General features: G+C 50.8%; 2 protein-coding genes across 32 annotated transcripts in view; one reads left to right on the forward strand and one right to left on the reverse strand.

Annotated features, from left to right (window-relative positions):
* LOC125164466 (uncharacterized) overlaps positions 1-21,358 on the forward strand; it is an 87,055-nt gene that overhangs the window by 3,896 nt on the left and 61,801 nt on the right. For 20 of the 31 annotated variants that reach the window (XR_007151779.1, XR_007151780.1, XR_007151781.1 and 17 more), the window contains 3 exons: positions 943-1,186; positions 2,312-2,374; positions 14,894-15,039. Coding sequence is in view for 28 of the 31 variants with exons in the window: in XM_047857205.1 (XP_047713161.1) it covers positions 1,049-1,186; positions 2,312-2,374; positions 14,894-15,039 (347 nt within the window). In the remaining 3 variants the exon portion in view is untranslated. Of the gene's footprint in view, positions 1-942; positions 1,187-2,282; positions 2,375-2,593; positions 2,638-3,238; positions 4,212-14,893; positions 15,040-21,358 lie in introns of those variants that run through there. The other 11 variants (XM_047857204.1, XM_047857209.1, XM_047857213.1 and 8 more) reach the window with 10 other exon arrangements.
* Positions 8,209-21,044, reverse strand: DEFB1 (defensin beta 1). The gene is made up of 2 exons (XM_047857228.1): positions 20,906-21,044; positions 8,209-9,021 (listed from the first exon to the last, which is right to left on the reverse strand). The coding sequence occupies exons 1-2, from the start codon at positions 20,961-20,963 to the stop codon at positions 8,873-8,875; spliced, it is 207 nt and encodes a 68-aa protein (XP_047713184.1). The 5' UTR covers positions 20,964-21,044; the 3' UTR covers positions 8,209-8,872.

Here is a 21,358-nt window from a genome sequence, read left to right on the forward strand (position 1 = left end):
AGGGAAGAGTGCATGGCTTGGCCGCTGCCCTCGAGGAACCCGTAAACAGGCGATTCCATCACTGGTGTCTGTTTCTAGGGTCTAAACAAATTGCCGTGGTCTCCTACTTTGTAAGAGCCAGCAAACAAGGTGGTGGAATTCGTAGGTGCAGTTTCCACTGGACGTGTTAATAACAAACTAACATTAACTAACATCTGGGAGGAAAAAAAAGCCAGGGTTTCGCTTGGCTTCTCCGGGTGTCGTGTTGGCCACGGATCCGTTTTTGAGGCGCGTGCCTCACCCTGAATCATTGAGGGGAGTTTAATGCTGTCTGTACTCCCAGACATGGGCCTGAGGACAGCCTGATTCAACAGATGATCTGGTAGATGAGGTTGTTCCTTGCCTCAAAATACAGTAAATTGATAGAAAATTTGAGATGCAATGAGGCCAACAGATCAGGAGACTGTTGCCATTGAAAAGATAGTTTGTTGTTCACCGATCCCAAGAGGAAGGGTATACCACTCGGGGACATCTGGGGTGGGGAGCAGGGCCAGTCAGCGGTCAGAAGGCACAGGGGACTGTGGGCATGGGTCTTTATTGGGGTTTCCACGGGAAGGAGCGGATGAGGCAAGGGATGCAGGTTTAGGACTGGGGAGTCTGAATAACCGGCGGCCTCCTGGGCTTGGGGCCGCCCCTCCTTGTCTGGCCCCTGCCCTGGGGTCGTAGGGCAGGTGGAGAGTGGCCTGGGGTCTGAGAGCCTGATGGAGGAGGTGGTTGGGGTGTGGGATCTTGACTGGGTGGTTTGCACTAGAAAAGTCCACGGGCAATTGTTTGCCGTCCCTAGGAAATGGCCAGCTTTGGGAGGGGGGTCCCTACAGGGTGAGCAAGGCCCCAGCATCAAAGCATCTGGGTAGAGAAGATGAAAATCATGGCTAATACATGCTCTAACATGCCTTCTCTTAGCCATGCTCTGCAATGCCTCTCAATCGATGCAGTTTACAATCCCGTCTGCTGACTCAGGGCCTGACCGGATGCCAGCGGAGGCCAACGGGGACGAAGTGACCGCGTCATGTCTCAGCTCAGCCCCTCGGCATTCAGCTTCCATGAGGAGAGCGTGCCAGCGGCGGCCACCGGCCGGGACGCGTGCGTCTTGGATGAGCGATGCGTGGAGCCAGCCTACCGCCCGGGGAAGAGGCCGCATAGCCAGGTGCACACAGACCTCTGGCTCCGCTAAGACACTGAGATGTGCAGACGTTTGCTGTTGCAGCCCACGGTGATCAGTACAGTCACCTGGGATTTTTGATGCACAGGGATCTCCAGGAGCTGGTTGGGTCCCCGTTCCTCAAGAGGTGTTTAGATCTGTATGGAAGACATCGTGCCTGAATTCACCTGTCACCTTGAATGCTCTTCTTCCCAGTCGTTCAGTCTCGCCTGTGAAACTTTTAGGTGTACCATGTGTCTTCACCGTAGTAGTTTTGTTGCTATAGTTTCCCCCCAGTCTCTGCTTCATGGTTCATTCAGACACTCACATGTCTGTTTCCTAGGTCAGTATGTGATCCTCCCCTTAATGGAGTTCCAGACTCCAGTGCTGTGTGTCTCGTCTGCCTCTGCTCTGCATGTGCTCCCGCTTCTGTTCTTGTGTTCCTGCTAGTGTCTAACCTACCATCCTGTGTCCCCAGTCCTGATCCCTGACCTGTCACCCCACCCCCATCCTAGTCCTTGACCCCTTAGTCCCACTCTTTTTTTTTTTAATTTAATTTTTTATTTTTTTCAAATTTACATCCAAATTAGTCAGCATATAGTGTAACAATGATTTCAGGAGCAGATTCCTTAGTGCCCCTTACCCATTTAGCCCATCCCCCCTCCCACAACCCCTCCCATTAACCATCAGTTTGTTCTCCATATTTCTAAGTCTCTTCTGTTTTGTCTCCCTCCCTGTGTTTATATTATTTTTATTTCCCTTCCCTTATGTTCATCTGTTTTGTCTCTTAAAGTCCTCATATGAGTGAAGTCATATGATTTTTGTCTTTCTCTGGCTGCCCTTAGTTCCACTCTTATCCTCCTTTGCCTTGTGGCAAAAGGACTCTGATGAATTGTTCGAGACAATTTAAACTTATGCCAAAACGCGTAATTAGGGGAAATCGTATTCAGCGGATTGGTTTTGGAAATTAGATCATGGAGAGTCGGTTATTCAGAGCTTTGGGTTTGAGGCATTGAGAAAATCCCAGCGCCCGGACGATGCTGTTGGAGGGGTAGGCCCCGTTACACTGAGTGCCGCTAGATGGCGCCCAAGAGGGCAAAGGCCTCATCCGGGCCCCTGGGTCCCTTGCAGAAGGAGAGCCTGCAGGTTTCCGCTTCCTCTGGTGAGATGCAGGTCCGCCCTCAGAACTGCACGGTGAGTTCATGGGCAGAGCTGGAGACCTGCAGCTTCCTGCCTTAAAAATGTGGTGGAAGAAAGAATTGCGAATGAGGCGGTTTCCTCTGGGTGGTCACGCGGGAGGGTTCCGATGGGGCTTTGGGGAAGCCGACAAAGAGCAGCCGCTGGAGGCGGTGCCAGAGGCGCGGGGATGTCCAGCCTCGCTGAGTGTTTGGCTTCTGCTTCTTTCTTGGCCAGGTGGCGGCAGGGCTGTTCAGTGGCGAGCGGAGAGAAAAGGGAAGGTGAGTCCCAACTGCGTCTTACGCAATCACTCTTGCCCTCGGTTTCTCCTTTCCCTGCATCGCCACCGGCCACCGTGTTTTAAGGAAATGCTTAAAACGTTTCTTGCTCTCTTTGGGACGTCCCCGGGGTGAGCCTTTGCGGAGCTGCGCTGTCTCACCCTCCCCCATCCCCGGGGCGGGGGGAGGGGGGCGCAGACCTCCACCGCGTGCTGCTCCCTTTCGGCAGGTGAGGGAGCGAGGGAGCGGCGTCCGCAGGTGCAGCGTCCGCAGCTGCGGCGTCACGGAGTTATGCCTGAAGAGGGTGCCCCTGCCACGGGGGCGTGGAGAGGACACGGGGGACAGACGAGGGAGGGAGCGCGTGGTGCTGTGCTGGCGGGGCGCTCCTCATCCGTGCCGTTTACATTCAAGGATCCGGGCGTTTCTGGCAGGGACACTGGAAATGGCTGGACTTAGGTCACCCGGTTGCCTTTCTCTAGCAGGCCACTTGCTGGGTGACAAGATAGCAAAGATGGGGGCTGGTGGGGAGAGTTGGAGCCTGAGCCCCATGCCGGGGGGGGGGTGCGGGGGGGGCAGGGTAGGGGAAGCTCCTTGGGGTCCGCTGGAGAACCAGCAAGTGCAGCCCAGCAGAAGGGGGAAGCCAGACAGCTGTAGCACAGGTGAGCAGCCGGTGTCGGGAAGTGGACCAGAAACCCGGCTGATAATCAAGTGTGTTCTTCTGGAAGAGCAAACGTAACGCACCCCACCCCCATCCAGGGGACCAAGTATGAGGAAGAAAGGGGCCCAGGTAGGACCCCCTTCCCAGCCCTCACACACCCCACTCCTCAGGTGTAGCCTGTTCCGGGGAAGGAACGTCCAACAGGATGTGAGACTGAAGTTTGAAAATAGGTGAGCCTACGCCTTAATAACCAGAGGACATTCTTTAATAACTGGAAGTTTCCCAAACGTGATGGAATGGGACTGAGACACCATTAGCGGCTTTTGGTTTGTGACCTGATACGTTGAGATGTTCCAGTCAAACCAGTGATAGTTTGCTGGGTGAATTTTCATAAGCATTTCATGCTTTAATTAGCATGTTGGGCATGATCTTAAAGGAAGAAGAATAAGGGTCCGGGAGGGGGTGGAGAGGGGCCCAGACCATCGTCTCCTTCCCATTCCCCACCACGAATGGCTTGCGAGGTCTTTTTCACTTTCGACTCCGATGGCTCTAGCTGTGATCTTCTGAGTCTCCCCCTGCGGGAACCTTCTCTCTTCCTGCTCAGATATTCTGATTCAGCCCTGAGTCAGACTCCTTGTCACGGATGGAGGCGCTTGAACCCACACAAGCAGAAAAACCAGCTCGATAGTGACCCAGGCGGACGAGGTGACGGAGGGCCACGTGCAGATGGCCAGCCAGGCTCCTCACCACTGACCCCTGGACGAGATGACGTGTCTCCCTCCTCGAAGCTGCACCTCCAAGAGCAAGACAAGAGGAAACCAGATTTCTGTCGTGCTGAGTCCGCGTTATGCACAGCTCTCTCATTGAGTCCTTGTATCAACCCTGGGGGCAAATTTCCTCAGCCAGGAAGACTCTGCAGGTATTCTAGGGGGCGTGGAACGAAATATTCCTTCTCCTTTCCCTTTTTTGTTGAATGCCGAGCCACAGCCCCAAGGGACCCATGACAGCCCGTGGGATCGGGATACAAAGTGCAGCAGCGACAGGACACGCAGAGGAGAAGGGGCTGCAGCAGCGTCGACCCTCCTGGGTCCCTGCGGGTGGGGGGGCTTCCCTTGAAGGAACACCCCTCACTGGCTGGGAAGAACACAAGGAGGATGAACGTGAACGCGGTGCTCGTCCGCTTGAGCAATGTCACGGGCACCCGGCCCTCATCCGCCTACAGATCAGCCCACAGCACCTGACCCCCAGGGAGCCGGCAGGGGAGCCCCTCCCTCCGGGGGAGCCTCTGTGATAGTGGTAGCCTGTGGTGCGAGCCTCGTGGGGGAGGGCAGGCGGACCTCTCCCCCTCCCGCTGAGCCAGGACTGGCTGGAAGCAGGGCCCGAATTCCAGGAGGAGATCCCCGATTTCAGGCCAGAAGCCTTGTCAGTGCCCCAAAGAGGCAGCGCAGAGCAGAGCAGCCACTGAGCCTTCGCAGAGGGCAGAGCCCAGTGGGGGCGGCCAGTCAGCCAGCCAGGCCATCGTGGGGCACCTCCTGAGTCCCCTCCGGGCTGTGACTGGACGTGCCGTTCTTGACCCTGAGTGTTTGGTCGTCTTCCCCGAGATGATCAGTCAGGTGCAGTCACAGGGAGACTGAGAAGAGGCTCCAGGACACAAGGTTTAAGACACTCGCGGGTCCTAGAGATAGAGGCACAGCGCACCGTGCAGGGGCCCGTGGAGACGCCTGCATGGCCAGGAGGCAGAATACAGAAGGGCGGGGAGGGGTTAGGCCCCTGCTTTCACTGGAGTTTCAGAGGGTAAGGCAAAGCAGGGCAGGATTCACCGTTTGGGACTGGCTTGTTTGAATGATTTCGGAAGGCTTCAGGCTGGAGGGGTAGACTGTGGTAGCCTGGGACCTTGCCCTGGGATGACAGAGGCAGAAGAATGTTGCCTCCTTGGGTGCATGGGCCGGACAGAGGAGTGTGGCTGTGGATGGGTTATTTTACACATGGCAGGATGCTCCTGGCTGGGGCTTTGCTCTCTCTAAGAGTCAGCTAGCCCTGGGATGGGCAGTCTTCCCCACCAGGAAGGTTTTTCTGTTTGTTTGTTTTGTTTTTCATTTTTTATAGATATCAAAACATAATAGGCAGAAAATAACATATATATAACACATTTAAATCAGTGGACTTTGAGTATAGCAGATTGCCTTTCTTAATGTGGGTGGGCTCATCCAATCAGGTGAAGGCCTTCCTAAACCAGACTGACCTACCCCAAGAAAGAAGGACCTCTGTCAGCAGACAGCCTTTGGCCTTGAACTGAAACTCTTTTCTACATCTCCAGCCTGTTGGCTGGCCCTGTTAGATTTGGGGCTTACCAAGTGTCCACAATTGTGCGAGCCATTTCCTTGAAGTAAGTCTCACTCCATGTTTATACACACATCCTGTTGGTTCTGTTTCTCTGAAGAACCCTGACTGATACAGACGCCTTTACTCTGAAGACCCCCATGTGCCTGAAGAGTTCCTGTTGTTTCCTGTTCGTTCATTTTTATCAGAGAAAAGCTTGGAGTACTGGACTATTGCAGGAGACCCCTTTCGGGGAAACCTATGACGAAATCATGAATGGCTAACATGTATTAGTGCCCGTCGAAGTGAGAATGCTTCTTTGGTTCATTCCAATTCCATGACACATGTCTCTGTTGCATTCGGTGACATGCCTTATGGGCCCATGAGCCACAGAAATCACAATGCCACATTGCTTTCTGTATGAGACCATATGATTTTACTATCAAACGCCGAAGCAGGGGCACCTGGGTGGCTCAGTCGGTGAAGCGTCCGACTCTTGATTTCGCCTCAGGTCATGATCTCACGGTTCATGGGATCGAGCCCCGTGTGGGCTCTGCCCTGACAGTGCAGAGCCTGCTTGCGATTCTCTGTCTCCCTCGCTCTCTGTGTCTCGAAAATAAGCAAATAAACATTTTTTCAAAAAGCTGAAGCAAAGCTAGGGTGTGTTTTAGATGGTAGGTGACATCCCCCCCTTTCTCTGAAATACCTCTGTGACCAAGGTAGATGCTGGCAGCTCCCGTGTGTGTCCGGGCTGGTTGACAAGATGCCCTAGTGATACGTTGCACCCTTTTCCCAGGATATGGGTTGCGGTGTCCAGCTTTGCCGACACACTGCAGAGATGGTAAAGGCTCCCCCCCAACTATTTCACGTTGACATGCCAGTCACAGTGCCCTCTGCGTTGTCACCATGGTCTCGTGAGCAGACGCACTGAGCATAAGCTAGGTTTCTATCTACCACGGCACCCTGAAGGGCAAAAGTAATTAGGAGGTGGGAGAGATTCCTTAGAAGGGTAACTGTGCAAAACCATTCTAGTTCAGTGGACATGCCCCACTTGGAGTCAGCATGTTGACCGGCTATCAAGGACCATGACTCAGTAATCCCTTAAGGACAGCCACGGTAATAAAGCTGGGCCTGGGACTGTTGTTGAGCTCATTCAAATCAATGCTTCCTTTTCATCGACGCAAATGCCATCGTAGGGGCCAGAAATTGGTCCTTGCAACCGTTCAGAAGTAAAATGGGTTGTAGACAACTGTACACAGCCCCTTAACTCTAGAACCATCTTCCTTCAAGGATGGCTCAGCCGATATTGTTTGCATTTGAGTCTTATCAGAGGGGGGTGCTGCACCGGTGGGTGTAGTGGTGAGAAGGGCGAGGAGTGTGCATCATTCGTGGGGGGAGACGGAGGGAGAGATGGGAAGCTTCTGTGGTCCCGCTAAGGTTGGGGAGCTAGAAGCAGCAAGGGCCTCATCGCAGGAGTGCCAGGTCTAGAGGGTTCTGGCCGCTCTGTAAGCTCCAAGCCTGCAAATGTCCTGGGCACACGGGGGCAGGTGAGTGCATGTGCTCAGAGGACCTTTGGGTGGAGGGGGGAAGCGCAGAGTGGAGGGGTGCAGAGAGCAGATGAGAATGTCGTCAGCGTCAGTCTCTTAAAATGTGCAGTCATGGGGCGCCCGGGTGGCTCAGTGGGTTAAGCATCTGACTCCTGCTTTTGGCTCAGGTCATAATCTCATGGTTCGTGAGTTTGAGCCCCGCAGCAGGCTCTGTGCTGACTGAATGGAGCCTGCTTGGGATTGTCTCTCTCTTCTGTCTCTGCCCTCCCCTACTTGTGCTCTCAAAATAAATAAATGAATATATTTTTTAAATGTGTAGTCAGGACTGCTACCCACATAGTTATGGAAGCCCTGGGACCACATGTCTTAGGGGTGGATGGGCTGCAGGAATCCTGTTAGTTTTTCTGGTTTCTGGGGACAGTGGCATCCTCTTGCCCAGGACGGTCCCCTCCCTCTCTGTGGCTGGGGATCCCCAAGCATGTGCTTTTGGTCACTTGAAGAGCTCCTGGCAGGGCAGGCAAAATTACCACAACCTTGTAAACCAAAGAATGTGAGGTAAACCCAGCATGTGGGCTTTTGTTTCCGCCTGAGGACCTGGGTCTTGGGAAACCCAAACATCGGCCGCCCTAAGTGGGAAGGCTCCTCCGGGAATCTGTCTTTGATTTAACACCCAGAGAAATGCTGCTGGGGGGTGGGGGGGCTTCCGTATCTGGAAGAGGGAAGCTGACGGCAGGCCTGAGGTTTCTTTTCAAAATGGAACGCCTCTGGATTATTAGCTTTTCGTGAAAGGGAGAGGCCCAGATGTCCTGGGGTCCTTGACCATGTATTGCTTGTGTGTCACAGAGAAGGCCCAGAGGAGGCTAATGTCCACAACACCGGTGAGCCTCCCCTCCCTCCGCCTTTCCCTCACAAACAAGGGCTGTTCTGCCGAAACCTGCCGCTGGTTTCATATTGTTTTTACACTGTTTGATTTTCATTTGTGCTTATAACGTATTGACGTGGAGAATGAGATTGTCGTCAGATAAGGAGACCACAGCACTACGTGCGTCGTCAAGAGTGGTAAAAAATTTATTGGAAAAAAGGGAGAGCGACCCGTCTCCCTCACCAACAGGTGTCTACAGGCCGAGGAAGTGAGATGAGACGTTGTGGCCGTGAGAGATGCTCTTGGTGGCAGTGTGCGGCCAGGTGGTGTGGTTGTGGAGCGGGAGTCTGGGCACGAGAGTGGAAGTTACGGGAGGAGCTTTGTCCTCATGACAGAGGGTCTCCAGTGCTAAGGTGAACCAACCCGTTGCCCCAGGCCCAGGGAGGAGAGAAGGCAGCCATCCGGGCTCTGCACAGGGGCCGTTTCCCTGGCCAGGCTGCTAAGACGTTGAGTTTGGGATGACGTTGAGTTGCTTCTAGGATCAGGGAAGCTTTCCTCTGCAGCATTTCCTCCTCATGTGTCCTGGGTCTCATTGCCCGCCTGTTGGTTTGGTGATAAAATGCTGTGGTCCGCATCTCCCATCCTTGTACTGGGCAGGCTCCGTGGCCCAGCCCAGCTCCACTCTCCTAACCCCCTTACTTTCTCAGCCTCTTCCAGAAGGAGACACAAGATTCAATTTGGTCTGAAGGAGGGATGCTTTAAAAAAAAAAAAAAGCCTTCTTTTATTAAAACAGCAGTTACAAAGACTTCACTTGACTTCCGCATGCTTTGTCCATCGCTCCCAGGCCAGAGTCAGCGCATGCAGCACTTGGCCTTTCCACCATAGCAGGTGCCATCGATCCTGGTAAAAAGTGGGCATGGAGAAAAGTTACAGGTTCCTCCTTTCCTGGCACATATGTAGTGGTCAGACCGCTGGCCGAGACCCGTGAGAAAGGCAGCACCTGTAAGAAGGGAGAGAAAACACTTGAGACTCATGGCTTGTGGCCACAGTGACTTCAGAACATTAGGTAAAGCAGCTCTTTGCAAAGCAGTTCCACGGGTTCTCTCTTCCAAGAACTTTGCACTCCGTGTGTCTCCGGGGCTGCCCAGGAAATAAGACACCTGCAGAGCGTCCTCCATCTGAGGTCTGTGCCAGCCAGTGATGAGCAGTAAGGTTCTGAGTAGGGTTTCCTTGAGAGCTTTGAGGTGTGCAAGGGATTCAAGTTAGTCCCCACATAAAGTATTCTACCACGTCATACTGTTGCCCAAATACACACCTCATGTTTCAGGAACGCTGAAACTCACTTCTAACCCCATGAGCATTCCTGTCTGTGCCCCCATTCCCATGCTGCCTAGTTATACCATCCTCTCCGAACCGATTCCCTGCTCCACCGTCTTTCCTGTCACCAAGTCTGTGGTCCTTCCATGGCAGGTGCCCATATGCAGAGCCCGGATGGCTGCCTTCTCTCCTCCCTGGGCCTGGGGCAGCAGGTTGGCTCACCTTAGCATCGGAAGTACAGCTGTGCTATAATGCTTTCCCTGTTTTGCCCAGTTGGAATCTATTCTGCCTTCTTCCCAGTATCCCAGAATCTCGTAATCACAAGGTCTCTAGACTAGTCTCATATTCTATCTAATAGAGAACAATGCCGCCCTATGATATCCCGGATAAGTGACTATCAGGCCATTGTTTGGCATGCCTTCGTTGATAGGTGTTGTGAATCGAATTGTGTCCCCGCCACCAGAATGAGTATGTTGATGCCCTAACCACCCAGTGCCTCAGAATGTGACTGTATTTGGAGGTAGGGCCTTTTGACAGGTAATTAATGTTAGATGAGGTCATAAAAGTAGTTCTAATCCAACATGGCAGGTGTCCTTGTAGGAAGAGGACGTTTGGATATATAAGGGGATATATACTCAAAGAGAAAAGGCCTTATGAGGACACAAGAGTAGGCGGCCATCTGTGAGCCAAGGAGAGAGGTTTCACCAAACCTGCTGACACCTTGAACTTGAACTTCTAGCCTCCAGAGCTGTGAGGGAATTCATTACCTCTCTTAAAGGAGCCCACACTGTGCTATTTTATTATGGCCACCACTCAAGCTAACACAACAGGCCATCATGACTCTGGGGAACAGTCCATTCTGATGTCATGTGTCTCTGCTTATTGGAAAGATAGTTTTCATACCGGTTGAAATTGTCCTCTCATTTAATCCATATCCCTGTTACAGCTGCCTCATCTGATCTGGAATCATGGTTGTCTGGTGACTGGATATTTGGCAATGTTTGGGGACATTGCTGGTTGTCACACCTGTGGGGGATGCAGGGCGGATGTTTAGGTATCTAGTGGGTGGAGGCCAGAAGTGCTGCCAGATACGTGCGATGCACAGAGCAGCCGTCATAACAGAGAATTCTCAGGCCCAAAATGTCAGTAGCACTACGGTTGAGAAATTGTAGCATAAACCAGTGGTTCTCCATGCTGCATACCCATGAAATCAGCTGAGATCTACTTAAAACTATTGACTTAATTGTCCCGGGTTGGAGTTTATGTACTGGCATTAAAAGAAGAAATAATTTCTTAGGTGAATTTAATGTTCAGTAAAGAATGAGCATTACTGGACCATTGGTTTTCAAATTTTAGAGCTAACAGGAAAGAATTACCTTGTCAAGACTGGGAGCAGACAGGAAGGAAAGCCAGGGCAACATATTCTATTAACATAAAAAATTAAAAGTAGTATGAGCTTTACAACTTGAATATTTAGTTGAAATAGAAAAATTAGAAATATGTTTCTGTTCACATAGAAAAATGGAATACTAGTTTGAACAAACTTGAAAATTGAGTTGAAATAGAAAAGTCTTGGGGTGCCTGGGTGGCGCAGTCGGTTGAGCGTCCGACTTCAGCCAGGTCAGGCTCTCGCGGTCCGGGAGTTCACGATCTCGCGAGATCTCGAGTGATCTCGCGTGAGTTCGAGCCCCGCGTCGGGCTCTGGGCTGATGGCTCGGAGCCTGGAGCCTGTTTCCGATTTTGTGTCTCCCTCTCTCTCTGCCCCTCCCCCGTTCATGCTCTGTCTCTCTCTGTCCCAAAAAAAATAAATAAACGTTGAAAAAAAAAAAAAAAGAAATAGAAAAGTCTTTTTTTCTTGAGATAGAAAGGTTCTTAGAAAAATATAACTTACTGAAATAAATGGGAATTAGAAAATATGAATAGTTTCATAGCTATCAAAGCTGTTGGGTCCATGAATGAGACTCTAGGCCAAAATGGCTTCATTAGCAAATTCTACCAAACAATAAGAATAACATCTACACGACGCACTGTTTTTCAGAATCACAAAAGAGAACATTTGCCATTCCTGATGGGATGTCAACGTGATCTTAATGCCACTGTCTATAAAGGTTAAGAATTCAGGGAAAGGAAAGGAAAACTATGGTTCAATCTCCCTGATCAGTAGAGAGGCAAAGATCCTCTATAAAGTATCAGCAAACAGGATAAAACCAGGCTCAGTTTATTTCACAAATTCAAGCTTTCATTTAACATTTGAAGATCAGTCAATGCCTATTAACAATTAAAGGAGAAAATCATATAATCACCCCAACAGATGCAGAAAGCGTTGGAAAAATTCAACATTGATTTATGATAAAAATTTTTAACACATAACCCTGGAGGGAACTCCCCGAATCTCATTAAGAGTATCTGCAGAAGTCTACAACAAGCAGTACTCTTAATGGTCAAACATTGAAAACTTTTCATGTGAGATGGCCAACAAGGCCAGCATAGTCACTGTCGTCAGTTGCATTGAATGTTGTTGTACTTGAGGTACTCGCCAGGGGACTAACAGAAGAGAAAACAAAAACAAATGGTATAAAGGTTGGGAAAAAAATAAAATTGTCACCATTTGCAGGCATTCTGATTATAGGTAGATAGTCCAAAAGGAATTAACAAGTGTAACTAGTTTGCTTTATATGATATCAATACATAAAAAAAAAACCCCAACTTTACTTCTGTGTATTAGCAACCAACAAATTAAATGAAATTAAAATAAATCACTATATTGAAATACCAGGTGTGTAGTTGTAAATCTAAGAAAATGCAGTACTTCTGTATATAAAAAATATAATACTAAAAAAAAGAATGCAATATTTTTTTGATAAGTTAAAGAAGAACAGAAGAAGTGGAAATTCTGTGTTTAAGCACTGGAAGATTAATTATTTTTCACAGGTTAATTCCCCCAAATTAATCTGCAGATTTTTTAAAATGTTTATTTACTACTTTGAGAGACAGAGCGCTAGCAGGGGAGGGGCAGAGAGAGAGGGAGACACAGAATCTGAAACAGGCTCCAGGCTCTGAGCTGTCAGCACAGAGCCCGACTCGGGGCTGAAACTCGCAAGCTGTGAGATCATGACTGAGCCGAAGTCAGATGTTTAACCGACTGAACCACCCAAGTGCCCCTAATCAGCAGATTTAACTCAATATCATGAAAATCCCAAGAGATTCTTTCAGTGAAACCTGACAAACTTACTCTAAAATTCATGTGGAAATTCAGAGGGACCAAGAATAGCCAAATCACTCTTGGAGAAGGTAGGAGGACTTGCTTTACTGGATTTCAAGACTAATTATAGACCCACTGTAATTAGACTGTGTGGTGGTAACACAAGGACAAACACAAATGGAACAGAATGCAGGGCATAGAGAGGGACCCATGCATATACGGAGGATTGACGTAGACCAACAGTGGCTCAGGAGAACAGTGCGGGGGACATGGTCTCCTTAGAGGTGGTTCCAGGACAATTGGATATTCATACTGAAAAAAAAAAAACCCAAAAAACACAACTTTGCCCTTAACTCACACATTAAAACAATTGCCAGATGGGAGCACTTGGGTGGCTCACTTGGTTAAGTATCCGACTCTTGATTTCAGCTCAGGTCCTGATCTCACAGTAGTGAGACAGGGAGCCCCGTGGGCTCTGAGCCGGGTGTGGAGCCTGCTTGGGATTCTCTCTCCTTCCTTCTGCCCCTCCCAACTTGTGCATGCATGCACGTGCATGCTTTCTCTCTCTCTCTCTCTCTCTCTCTCTCTCTCTCAAAAAATCAGAATATTAAAAAGATAAAAACCACTGACAGATGGATTAGAAGTCTAAATGAAAAAGGAAAAATAACGAGCCTTCAGAAAACAATGTTGTAGACTTTCTTCATGTTTTGGGGGTAAAGAAAGACTTACTTTTTTCCTTTTTAAATTTTTTATTTTGAGAGAGAGTGAGCATGAGCAGGGGAGGGGCAGAGAGAAAGGGAGAGAGAGAGAATCACAAGGAGGCTCCACACTCAGCACTGAGCCAACGCAGGGCTCAATCCCACGACCCTGGGTTCGTGACCTGAGCCAAAATCAAGAGTCAGGTGCTAAACTGACTGAGCCACCCAGGAGCCCCAAGAAAGATTTCTTAAGATACGAAAAGCATTGAGGCGTCTGGGTGGCTCAGTCGGTTGAGTGTCCGACTTCAGCTCAGGTCATGATCTCGCAGTCTGTGGGTTTGAGCCCCGCGTCCGGCTCTGTGCTGACAGCTAAGAGCCTGGAGCCTGCTTTAGATTCTGTCTCCCTCTCTCTCTGCCCCTCCCCTGCTCATGCTGTGTCTCTCTCTGTCAAAAATAAGTAAAAATTAAAAAAAAAAAAGATAGGAAAGCATTAACCATAAAGGAAAAGATATGACACATTTAGCCACATTGTGATAATGATATAAACTTCTACGTAAGGAAAGTTTCCATTAGGAGACAAATCAAAGCACAAGAGAGCAGTAGAGATTTGTAATGCTTACAGCTGACAAAGGGCTCCCATGCAGAATATACAAAGAACTGCTACAAGTCACTAAGAAAGGACAGGTAATCTATAGGAAACATAGACACGTAGTTTCACATATCACAAAAGATACCCACATGGCTATAACTGTATACAAAAGTGCTCAACTTGTTATTTATTGGGAAAATGCAAATTAAAACTCCGAGCTACCACTACAGTCAGCAGACTGTTATAATTTAAAAATGATTGTTGGCGTGGATACGGAGCAGTGGGAACTGTCATTCCCTGGAGAGCAGTGCAACATTGAATATGTGCACATCCTGTTTTTTTGGAAGATGCTTTTTCTTTTTTAATTTATTTTGAGAGAGAGAGCGAGCGAGCATGGGTGCAAGCAGGGGAGAGGCAAAGAGAGAGGGAGAGGGAGAATTCCAAGCAGGCTCCTTGCTCTCAGCACAGAGCCCAACGTGGGGTTTGATCCCACCAACCATGAGATTATAACCTGAGCCGAAATCAAGAGGCAGATGCTTAACCAACTGAGCCCCCCGGGCGCTTCTGTGCATATCCTATGACACACAATGTCCCCTATCTCTCGGCATCTCGCCAATTGAAAGGCAGGCAGCACCCAAGCTGTATTATTGAGCACGAGTGTTGACAAGGTAAAAGCGTAAGAAATAAAGGAAGGCATTGCCATAAAAGTCAAGCAATGATTACCGTTGGGGGAAGGCGCAAAGGGTGGGTGACCCGGAAGGCTGGAGGGGTATTTCTTGGGCGCTGGCCAAGCCCCACTTCTTGACTAAAACCCTGGTTACAGGCTGCTTGTGTATAGTAGTTCATTAGGTTGTACTTCATGCTTTTGCACTTTTCTGGATGCATGTCCTATTTGGCAGGGAAAAAAGGAAGAGCTGCTTCTGAAGAGGTCTCTGCATATTCCCAGAGCTGCTCACGTCCTGCTCCACATGCAGCCGCCAGTGCCCTCTCCTGTCCCCGCGCCGGTCCCCTTCCCTGCCCGTGAGCTCCGCAGATAACTCAGCCTGCTCTTCTCCCCTTCCCCAAGGGCACCAACTCTTCCCTGAACTTGGTGCTCATTACCACCTGGGTCCTCACGGAGCAGCCTGAGGAATGCAACCCAGCACACCCCGTGGCAGCCCGCTGGAGCGCCCGGAACCAGAGGAATGTGGAAGAGGGACAACCCCCTTCCAGGTAAGAATGAGGGGTGAGAAGGAGAGAAAGCGGGTTTGTGCCGGCTTCTGTGCTTGAGGCAGAAATGGGGACCCGTTCAGATGTGCACACGTTTAAGCCAGTTACAGCTGGAGTGTCCCTAATCCCACCTAAACGCAACGGCAACTAGTCGGGGGGTAATAACAGGCAGGAGACTAACTAGGAAATATGTGCCCACGCATGGGTCAGGCACGGAAGAAAACCAGAGGGAGGAAGGAATGGTCGGGGCAGCGAGCACCGGAGAGGCTGAAGTTTGAGAGTCATCAGAAAATAAATCTGCATCAAGCAGGAACCCCAACTTTCCACGCTGCCGACAGGCAATATAACCTGTGCAGGTGACAGGCTGATGGTTCAAGGGAGAGTAGGCGGGACGGATCATAAAGGAGATAAACGCAGAAGGGGATCTTTAGACCTTGCATAGAAGAGCCATGAAAATAACATTTCCTGAAGAGCCTTTCAGGGAATGGGAGACAGAGAGGGGAGAGAATCCGAGCATGGGAGTGCGGCTGTCAGGCTGCTGAGAACGGAGCTCGCTCTGTGCCCTTCTGCTCTGAAGCAAGGGCACAAAGGTTGCCTTTGTGTTAATTAGAGCCCCAGGTGAGGCTTTGGAACACCGTTGGAAGGCAAAACTGTTGAATAAATAACTATACAATTCTTGGGCTAAAGAACCACCAGGCGGAGGCGAGAGCAAATCGCCAACATGATAGGCGTTTCAGAAAAGACAAGGCCCATGTTCGCCGTGCGCCAGGATCCGCGCCCCCGTCTCAGGCCGGCACCACACTGTGGAATGTGCAGGAAAAGGCCAGGCTTGCAGAAAGTCAGGAGCCAGAACACCACCTACGTGACCGATCAGCCTGAGCTGATTGAGGAGCAAACATATGTACAGATACACGGAACTAAAGAATGCAGTCTGGATTTTCGCAACACCCGACAGCAGAGCCCCGTGCCTACGGGGAGGCGTATAGGGACGCGGTGGTGGGGAGTGAGCGAGACTGGGAGATCGGCTGATGGGAGCCCTCTGGGCCTCAACAAGTCAGCTTTGGGCCTTCCCCGGTCAGGACAAGGTGGTCGGGTGGGGGTCGTGTCAGGAGGAGGCCTGCCCACGAGCAGGTGGGGCACTGAAAGAGAGGCTGCTTGTCGGCGTAGGAGTCTGGTGCTGTTCAGGGGCTAGAAAGGGTCAGACTTCACTCACAAGGTATCTGGGGACAAAATGAAATACACAAGCCACTCCTGCAAAACAAATAACAAAACTCCAGAGTGAACTGGAGCATAACTGCGGACCAGAGACTGTCGTCTTCAGACAAGTAGCTCATGACCTCCCTGCTCTCCAACTCACACTTTGGAAATCAGCAAAGCCTCTTATAAGTGTGTGAGAAGTTTTAACTCAATTCCTGTCTAGATTATTCTTTTTTAAAATTTTTTATTTTTTTCATTTTAGAGAGGATGTGAGCAGGGGAGAGAGGCAGAGGGAGAGAGAGGGAGAGGGGGAGAGGCAGGGTGGGGGGGAGAGAGAGAGACAGAATCTTACACAAGTTCCATGTTCAGCACAGAACCCAGCATGGGGCTCGATCTCAAGACTCTGGGATCATGACCTGAGCTGAAATCAAGCGTTGGATGCTCAGCCAACTGAGCCACCCATGAGCCCTCTGTCTAGATTATTCTTAAGATCGATCCTTGTGGGGCGCCTGGGTGGCTCAGGCACTTGAGCGTCCGACTTCGGCTCAGGTCATGATCTCGCAGCTCGTGAGTTCGAGCCCCGCGTCAGGCTCTGTGCTGGCAGCTCAGAGCCTGGAGCCTGTTTCAGATTCTTTGTCTCCCTCTCTCTCTGCCCCTCCCCTGCTCATGCTCTGTCTCTCTGTGTCTCAAAAATAAATAAAACGTTAAAATAAAAAAAAAAACTTTGAAAAGATCGATCCTTGTGCCTGGTGATGCATCCAGAGCCACAGCTGAAGTCAAATACTTGCTATTTTCTGGCTGGGACATATGGTGAGATGATATTCGTAGAACTGCTTTTTTCCAGCTGTGAAGAGCCACGTGTGACATTCTGTGAGGACAGCTCAGTTTCCCGTGCGGCACTGACCAGGTGGCTTCTGCAAAGCCTGGTTTGGAGGCCGCAGGGCCCTTATGTCTGAGGCACTGGGGAGCGTGTTTTTCCGGATAGGACCCAGAGGCCATAGCACGCACATTCCTGGTGGTTGTCACCAGAGGTCAGACAGGTGGAAGGAATTCTGGCAAGCAGGTTGGGGTGGGGATCACAGAGTGCGATGCTCAGGTGTGGGCAAGGCAGGGCAGAGACCGAGGGTCACGGAGTGAGGGAGCTGGGAGTCATTTTGCCTAAACCATCATTTTAAAGATGGTGAAAACCGAGGCCCAGACCTCCGGGAGTGCCAGCCGTGTCTCAGAGGGACAGGAAGGAGGGGTATCGAGGAGTGGCGCGTGCCTCTGTCAGGGGGCTTGGTTAGTGTTGCTATAGTAACGGGCTGACCACCTGGGACAAAGGCGCAGCTAGGAGAGAAGGTTCTGTCTGCATCTCTGTGTCTGTGCGGCTGTCCCCTGACCAGCGTCCACGCTGTGAACACAGCCTCTGAAGAAGCCATTTCTGATTCCTTCACTGTCTCGGCTGAAACGTCTCCGGGGCTCGTCCACACCCAGGTGGTTTCCTGCCATGGAAGTCCTCACTCAATGAGGCCCCAGAGCCTCTTGTCCCTGTGACTCCTCTCTGTGCTGACACCCTGGGCCCCGAGGGCGGGCAGTGCCAATGGCCTGGGTTGTAGTCCTCCCTCGGCCTGTCGCCAGCCCTGTGTGAGTCTAGCCAAGCCATGTATCCACAAAACGAGGATAATGATTCTTCCTTCCCCACAGGGGCCTGGGCGAAGCACTAAGTTAAAAGACAGCTTTGGGGTTTCTGTTTCTCTTCCTCTGTGGGCCTTCCCACCTGATTTCCTTTCTGTCCAGCTTGTCCTTAGTCCCACCTGCCCTTTCACCTTTTACCAGTGTATTTCCCTCAGGACTGCGGACCCGGACACGCACGGCAGCCAGGCGAGATGCTAGATGTCGGTGCAGTGATCTGAGGGGAGGCGATAGGGAGTAGTAGGGTCTGTGGTGATGTGGACACAAGTGTCCATCTGGGACAGCAGCCACCACGGCTGCAGCTCCCTGGTGCTATGTGGGAATGTGGCCTCATTCTGTGTGTGTGTGTTTAAAGTTTATTTATATACATATTTGTAGAGAGAGAGAGAGAGCAAGCATGAGTGGGGAAGGGCAGAGAGAGAGAGAATCCCAAGCAGGCTCTGCACTGTCAGCTCAGAACCCCACTCGGGGCTTGAACTCACGAACCGTGAGATCATGACCTGAGTCGAAGTCGGATGCTTAACTGACTGAGCCACTCAGGCGCCCCTCATTTTTGTGTGTTTTTAAGAGAAGATAAAAGTCTGAATTTTATGCAACACATCCTGCGTTTTTAATGTCTAGAAGGAAGTTATATATATATATATTTTTTATTTTATTTTATTTTATTTTATTTTATTTTATTTTATTTTATTTTGTTTTGTTTTATTTTATTTTATTTTGTTTTATTTTATTTTATTTTATTTTATTTATTTAATTTTATTTTATTTTTTTAAATACCGTGAACACCAAAGTGACCTCCATCTTTCCTTCCCATCTCTGCTTCCTCAAGAAAGCCTGCCTGGCCCCTCAAGACCAAGTCAGCTCCCATTGTGACGTGTTCTGTTACCACCCTGTACTTAATGGCATTTCACAACACAATGGTAATCAGACAATTAATTATAAAATTGGGTTTCTTGTCATGTTCTGCTTCTACGATGTAAGGCCATGACATCGAGGGTTGTGTTTTCCGGGACAATGCTGGCACACAGTAGCTGTTAACTAAATAGCCACTGAATTGGTGAGCAGACAGCCTCAGACTCCCCTGATCTCTGTACCCCTTGGCTGGGTTCTCGTCCAGCTGATCAGGGACCCGGTTGCCTTGACATTTTGACATCATTCTGTGCTCCCAGGAATAAGACTTAAGATTTGTAGAAGATAAGAGGAAGAAATGATTTTTTTTTTTCTGATAGAGATTAAAAACTGCTAAAAGAGGGGCGCCTGGGTGGCGCAGTCGGTTAAGCGTCTGACTTTGGCTCAGGTCACGATCTCGCGGTTCGTGAGTTCCAGCCCCGCGTCGGGCTCTGTGCTGATGGCTCAGAGCCTGGAGCCTGTTTCCGATTCTGTGTCTCCCTCTCTCTCTGCCCCTCCCCCATTCATGCTCTGTCTCTCTGTCTCAAAAATAAATAAACGTTAAAAAAAAAAAAAACTGCTAAAAGAGACTGTCAAGTCATGGTTTCCTGCAGTGACTCCACAACTGTCATTCGCCTCGGGGCACGTGGGCCTCGGTTTCCCCTTGTGTGACTAGATGAACCTACCGGCTTTCCCAGAAAAGGGAGTGAACCGATCCCACGTGAGGGCTCAGGGTGAGTCACTGTGTGAGGCTGGGACCTGAGCAGCACGTTCCAGGAGCTCCACTGAGCAACCTTCAGACAGTAAACTTAGTCCCGTCCCCATACTGAGAATCCATTTCCTGGCAGAGCTGTGCAGACGGGATTTACGTGCTGTCGGGAGGGCAGCTCGGGGTAGATCCCCCGGGGAGAGTCTGAGTGAATCCTGCATATGCCAGGTGTTCAATCCTGGTCGCCACCATTTGTCTAACTGCTAGGTCCGGTTGTTCCTGCACATCCTTGGAAACACTTTTATATTCTGTGCTTTGAATGACATGCTTAAATCGTATTTAGAGGTGATGGAGTGATTGATAACTCTTCGGGTTAACCTAGTGACTTTCCAACTTTTCTGCGTTGGCACTGAACCACAGTAAGCGATTTTGCACGGCCACCGAGAACAAACACACACATTCACACACCCGCGGGAGTAAGAGGACGGCGAAACGGCACGGATGCGCGCTGTGTGGCGTGCACTAGTATTTTCTGTTCTTTTGAAAAAATGTGGTGGCAACTCATTCGGTTGATATCCCCACCCCTCCGATAGATCCCGGCTGGAAATACTCAAAGTCTGCCTTAGAATATTTTGGACCCAGTTTTCAGATGGGGGACTGAGTCACGTTTGGAGAAGCCACGTCTATGTGATGCCCTGCAGAGAAGCACAATCTGATCTTTGAGAGAATTCCGGAGCTTTGGTGCTCTAAGGGCCACCTGCAGTGGCCCACTCATTTTGCAGATGGGGACACTGAGGCCCAGCATGCATGGGTTGCTCAAGGCCACTCAGTGAGGGAGTGGCGGGGCCAGGATAAAACATGTCCCGCAGTTGGCTGCACTGCCTCCTCTTACAGCAGGTGCACTGCTGTTTTGACCCGGAGGAACTGGCAGCTTCTGGCCGTGGCATCTGGGAGGCCCTACCCAGTGACCGGGGTGAGCCGGGGTGGCAGCCTGCCCCTCCCTCAGCTGGATAGGGAGCTGGCCCCTCAGTGCGGGGAGCCATGTTGCTGGTGGAGTGGGTGGTCCCCTTCCACACGGCAGACTTCCTAGATGTCCAAGGCAAACACGGGGCTGGGAGATGCTGCAGCTTCCCGAGACCGGCCCCACATCCCTGCCAAGCACCGACAGCAAAGAGCCCCCCGCCCCCAAGCCACAGTCACTGGGGGAGACCTGAGTCTGTCACTCCCGGGGGTGGCCCCCAGCCCCAGGCTCAGCAGGCCTGCCCGTTGCCACCTGCCCAAGCCGGCCGCTCAACCTTGGGGATGCTTTTCCGTCCCTCCGTCCCCTGGGACACAAGGACAGCTGTCCTCCGAACTCAGCCCCTGCTTCCTGGCCCAGGGCGAGGGTGTCCCAAAGCTCACCTGGGGCCAGGCGGGAGAGGAGGCACAGCGCCAGCAGCAGGAAGCAGAGAGCCTTCATGGCGGCCGGCAGGTTGGGCCCGGATGCCTGGCCAAGGAGGCTCCTCGGAGGCCGAGCTGACAGAGGCTTCCAGAGGTGGGAGTGTCTGTATTTATAGGGCAGAGGGTTGCACAATCACATGGGCGATCTGAAGGGTGGTGTCGCAACCCACAGAGTGAAATTCTAATAAATAACCCCTGGTGCCATTTGCCCCGAGTAGGCTGCGAGTCACGTGGACCCACTTTTCTCCATCTAGCTGCGACCGGATTCAGCCTCCAGCCTGGAAACCTGGGGTTGGCTCCTCCGGCCAGTTCTGTTTGGTTTTGAGGCTGGACAATGCTGATGGGGTTCCCGGAGAAGGCAGCTCAGGCTAGCGGCCCCGCTGGAGCGGCTCCCAGGGCCCGAACAAGCGGCCT

Source organism: Prionailurus viverrinus, chromosome B1, assembly GCF_022837055.1.
Source record: "Prionailurus viverrinus isolate Anna chromosome B1, UM_Priviv_1.0, whole genome shotgun sequence".
Lineage (NCBI taxonomy): Eukaryota > Metazoa > Chordata > Mammalia > Carnivora > Felidae > Prionailurus > Prionailurus viverrinus.

Coding starts and splice junctions, on each gene's coding strand:
- DEFB1 (XM_047857228.1), bottom strand. CDS start 20,963: ATGAAGGCTCTCTGCTTCCTGCTGCTGGCGCTGTGCCTCCTCTCCCGC. Junction 9,022..20,905: donor CCTCTCCCGCCTGGCCCCAG/GTGAGCTTTGGG, acceptor CCCTTCTTACAG/GTGCTGCCTTTCTCACGGGT.